At 30.2% G+C, this 5573-nt stretch overlaps 1 protein-coding gene across 1 annotated transcript; it reads right to left on the minus strand.

Annotated features, from left to right (window-relative positions):
• Positions 1–251: 251 nt before the first annotated feature.
• Positions 252–5316, minus strand: LOC120077562 (Late embryogenesis abundant (LEA) hydroxyproline-rich glycoprotein family). The gene is made up of 2 exons (XM_039031492.2): positions 4435–5316; positions 252–653 (listed from the first exon to the last, which is right to left on the minus strand). The coding sequence occupies exons 1-2, from the start codon at positions 4993–4995 to the stop codon at positions 567–569; spliced, it is 648 nt and encodes a 215-aa protein (XP_038887420.1). The 5' UTR covers positions 4996–5316; the 3' UTR covers positions 252–566.
• Between the last annotated feature and the right edge of the window lie 257 nt (positions 5317–5573).

Below are 5573 nucleotides of genomic sequence, written 5' to 3' on the forward strand. Positions count from 1 at the left end.
GAAAAGGAAAAAAAAAGTTTCTTAGTGTTGAAGTAAACACAATGTCAACGTTACAAAATAATTATTAAAAAAAAGTGTACCACAAAACATATTTTATTCTTTTAAAACCAAATTTCTCAAGGAATGAAAAAGTTTCAAAAATCACATCCATTTTTTTTCACCTTTTTATCTTTTACTTTTTGTGTCGCTTCTTTGAGAGGTATAAAAAGTCTTAGAAGTTCATAATTCATTTATAGATTCGGATTCACTTCTTCATCGAATAGTAATATTCTCAATAAAAATAATAAAAAAAAAATTGTTTTTACATTTTCTTCTAATCTCTCTCGAGAAATTACACTCTACAATCGTGTCCCAAATTATTATCCATTTATTAATTTCATCTTTTCAAAAAATTTCGATGAATCCATTTTAGTCCTCAATTTTACAACCATTTCAGTCCTCACTTTTAGAGCTGAATTGATTGGTTATTTAAGGACCAAAATGAAATAATCGAAAGACAAAACTAATGAATGAATAATGATTTAGAATCTAAAGGGGGAGAGAGAAGTTGAATGAAGGGATGAGAGTCATACATTTAAGCCATCAAAACCACATTGCTTGTATGTGAGAGATTGCTTCCTTGGACTAATCACAATTGCACAATCTACTGAAACCTATACAATTTCCAAAAAAGAAAAAGGGGCAATGTAAATAATTGAATGTGATATAATATTATTATAGTTAAAAGAATAGGAAATGAAATGGGAAGAGAGATTCATCCAAAAGTCACATGGGGTGGTGGGAATGATCCAAAAGTTCCTTTCATCCTAAATAATGCAACTTTAGGCTTCCAAAATTAGCTGTCACCATTACTTCTCTCTCTTCTTCTTTGATACACAATCAACATATATTAATCTAAAACTCTTAATTGTTAATAAAATTTTCTAAACTATGACTCTTCAAAATTTTAAAAGCACTTAATTATGATTGGTTAGAAATTAGTTTTTAAATGCTTAAAATTCTTGTTTTATTATTTTAGAACTCTTTTTCTAAGCTCTTCGAGAGTCATTCAAATAGATCTAAGTATCCGGTAAAATTATTCAAAACAAATCATCTCAAATTTGCCGTAAGATCTAAACTAATGTCAAAACCAACCACATACATACTAATGAAATTTAAGATGACAAATGGAAAATTAAGTATATTAACACTTCTTCACCTCAAAATTTATTGATTTGTTATCTACTTTCTACCGATGTTTTAAAAATTGAGTCAAGTTTTTGAAAACCAAAAAAGAAAACTTGTTTTTTGAAATTTGGCTAAAAGTTCCACTCTTTTATTGAGGAAAGATGAAAACTATGATAAGAAATTGAGAGAAAATAAACTTATTTTTTTTTTTAAAAGAAAACTAAAACTAAAAGCAAATATTACCAAACAATGACTACATATTACATAGAATTACAAGGAAAAAAAATTAAGCTCCAGGTCACAAGAAAAGGAAGAAAGGAAATATATTGTTTAGATCCGTAGGTTTTGGATCTAGTTTCTATTGATTTATAAATTTCAAAATGTTCCACTTTTAGGGGCCATTTATTTTTTGGGAATGTAAATAACGGGAATCTTAGATGCCTGGAATTATAAATATTATGAATTATAGATGTCCGACATTTTTATATTACCATGTTTGTTTCGTAATAATATTTTTGCAAATATCTAGAAATATTTTAATAACTGTGCTTGTTTCATAGGATTTACATATAATTTGATATAATTTAGATATATATAACATATTTGTTTTTATCAATTTATATTTCTTTTAAAATTAACACAATTTATATTATTTTTATATGTTATTTGTCTCAACAAATGTAAGATTTTTTATAAAATAAATATTAATTTCAATTCCAATTTGATTATGTTGTTTAAAAATAATAAGAATTATGATATAGCTAAATATATATGATACAAATGATTGACAATATTTATATTAATTATATAATGCAAATGAAGATATATATATGTAAAATAAAATAAAAAATGACAAAAAAAAAAAAAAAAAGTAAAATGGGGATGCCCTCAACTCAAGAACCTAGAAGACCCATGTTTCAAAATGCCCTCCATTCGGGCATCCGAAAATCTTCAGATGTCGAGACATCCCATAATACCCGAAAAAAAAAGAAAAAAAAAAAACAAACACGATAATCTGCCCACTTCATGGGAATCTAAAATGCTCGCGAAACAAATGAACTCTTAATTCTTCAGTTTAGTTTCAATTCAAGGGAAATATCAAAATATTATAAATTTACCCATAAGAATCGAATTTTGCTTCAATTTGGTCCATATATTTCAAGATCTACATTTCTAACTTTAATTTTTCACTAAATACTTTTCGTCTTTAGTGTTAATGTCTATTAATTGATTTAAAAAATTATAGTGAATTAATTTTCACTACTTTTCATCACTGTTAAAATTAAATTTTAAAGTTCACATAATAATTATTTTAAATTAATTAATAGACATTAACACAAAATATTTTGAGTGAGTATTTAGTGAAAATAAGGTTAAAAGGTATAATCTTAAAACCAATGAACTAAAATTGAAACAAAACTCCAATATCAAAGGTAAATTTATAACATTCTAAAACTAAGAGACTAAATTGAAATCAAACTAAAAAAAGATCCCGTTTGATAATTTTTTTTTTTTTTAAATTAAGCCTACTGACACTACTTTCATCTCCAAATTTTTTTCTTTGTTATCTACTTTTAACCAATGATTTAAAAAATCAAGTCAAATTTTGAGAATTAAAAATAAGTAACTTTAAAAAAAAAATTATTTTTATTTTTAAAATTTAACTAAAAAAGCATTTTGTACTAGTGGGTTATAATAACTCAAAGCAAAAGCTATTTAGTTCCTTGTTTAAAAAAAAAAAAAAAAGGAAGAAAGAAAGAAAGAAAACTGTTTTAGAGTGCGTTCAGAAAAATAGGCGTGAAAGTAAAGCAAATACTTCGAAAAGATGCTAGTTTTCGCTGTCGCTTTCTCTCTATTTTTCTTTCGACTTTCTTTATTTGTCACTACTCTATATTAATTCATCCAACAATCATAAACTTTTCACAATCCTTTACAACTCAATTTCTCTACCTAACAAAAATGTTTTGAAATATGTATATATGAAATAATTAACAGAAAAAGAAATGCTCTGAAATTTTAAAAGAACAATGAAAGACATCAATCGGACGGTCCGGATCAGATCCATCAAAATCCTTAACTCACAAGTATACCACTTAAGAAGGGCAAAACATAAAAGAGTTTTTGCCAAAAGAAACCCTTTTCATTGCTACTTTTTTCAATTTTTTCCTTTTCTTCTACTCCCATATTGTTTGACTCAAAAAAGAAGAAGAAGAAGAAAACTAATTTCTATTAAAATTATCATGAATGTAATGGAATTCAAAGCCATGTCAAAATCAACCTAACTTAAATGATATTTATACTACCAAATCCAAAGTAAAAAAATTTAATCCTCCATCCCATGAGTTATTAGAAAGGAAAAAAAAATCAAGGGATATCACCAAATGAGGTTTTGGTTTTTTTTTTTTTTGAAGTTAGAATTATCATATGGTTACATCTTACAATTATTGCATGATTTGTTTGGAATTCATGAGCTTTGATATCATATTAAATAACATGAAGTTTCTCATCACTTAAATTTTTAAGAGGCAAGTGCAAATATAGCAATTAAGCTCAAAGAATTAGTAATATAGCACAACGTAAATGAATTTAAAGATGTAGCAAAAATTAGATCAATTCTTGAGTCTATCAATGATTGATTATTTAGCTAGTGAGGTCTATTAATGTCTATCATTGATAGAAGTATATCAACGAAAGAGTCTATAATATATTTGTAATTTTTTAAAAATATTACTGAATACTTAATTATGAACCCTAAAATGCAACTCATTACCATTAACCTTTTTCAAGGTATGATATCACCCTAATGTTTTCTATTTATAATTGTGCATTTAAAATTAAGGAAGCGAGAAAAAGAGCACTAAAATTAACTTTGAGGAAAAAGAGCCAAATAAAAATGCAAATTGCATAATAGTTACAATTACACCTTTAAGCGTCAGTTATAAAAATTAATTCCTCAAACTTATTCAAATAATAAAATTGAACCAAACTTACATGATTATAGAAATTGTAATAACTTTATAAATTTGAAATTCAATTTTATTCTATTTTCTACGAAGAGTCCAAATTTATACCATTAAAAATTTGGATGTATAATTGCAATTTCAGACGGTGGTTTTTTGCAATTTGAAAAAAAAAATGAAAAAATGAAAAAAATGAAAAAATGAAAATGGGAACAAAGGGAGGGACAGGGGCAGACGAGAAGGGTATGCGTGAAATGATGAAATTACAAGAAAGACCCTAAAGCAGAAAGGCAAGGGAGAGTAGTACCTGAACGCCGGGGGAATTGAAGGACAAGAGCCGGATCTTAGCAGCAACATCGCCGAGTATTCTGAGCTCAACACGGTCGTTCAAGGAGGCGTCACGGATCAAATCAGCAGCGTCAGCCTGGAGCAGGTTAACGCGATCGACGGCGATGGTGGCGTCGACCTGGCGCTGACTGTGAGGATCTTGAAAGAATCCCGGAACAGAGGCTCTCCCAAGCGGAATTCCTCGGTACATGACCGTGAACCGGGACTCCCCGTACTTGATTCCGACTTTATTAGGGTTAACGGCGGTGAAAATCATTCGAATGTTGAGGGAAAGAGAGGCGGTGGTGGGATTAGGATTGGTTATGCCCATATACTGGACGCCGACTTGCTGGAGATCGAACTGGGGTTTTTTGGGTTTAAGGGCGAGGACGACGACGAGGACGATGGCGAGAATTAAGAGAGCGAGGAAGGAGAAGAGGAGGAAGAGGCAGCAGCAGCAGCCTTTGAAGGAGGCGGAGGAGGAGGATCTGGGGTTGTAGCGAGGGTGCATCCCGTTTGGGGCAGTTCTTGACGAAGACATTTTTTCTCTTCGATTTTGGGATGGTTGCTGCTGCCTGTTGGGAGTTTGAGAGTGTGAGATAGAGATTGTTTAGCGTAGCAGTAGCAGCACTCCCCACCAGAGTGCGCCTTCCCCTCGGCTACAATCGCCCACTCGCATTACCCTCTTTTTACCCCCATCGCTTTCTTTTGTACTTCTTTTTTGCCTTCATTATTAAATGGGTTAAATTACAATGATGAATTACCAGCTTTTTAAACTAAGGTTTAAATGCTATTTTGATCTCGGATTTAATTCTTTATTATTAACTTAATAGAATAGTGAGGTGGATATCCACATGTACTTTCTTCACCCTCGTTAACAATGTCATCTTCGTAGGTTTGTCCTCCTCGGTTCTCATTCTTTCCTAGGTAGAGACAAGTCTTTCAACTTTTCTCCTTACAACTCCAACCACCATCACAACTCACCGAAGCTTCGCTAGTTCTTGGTGTAGATATGAATATTTTATTGAATAGTCTGATTATATATCTTCCAATGAATCTGGATGTACACAAAGAGTATAACAAGAAAGGAAAGTCTAACAAAAGGGGAAATATAATAAA

Source organism: Benincasa hispida, chromosome 5 (genome assembly GCF_027475165.1).
Source record: "Benincasa hispida cultivar pf3 chromosome 5, pf3_genome.v1.1, whole genome shotgun sequence".
NCBI lineage: Eukaryota > Viridiplantae > Streptophyta > Magnoliopsida > Cucurbitales > Cucurbitaceae > Benincasa > Benincasa hispida.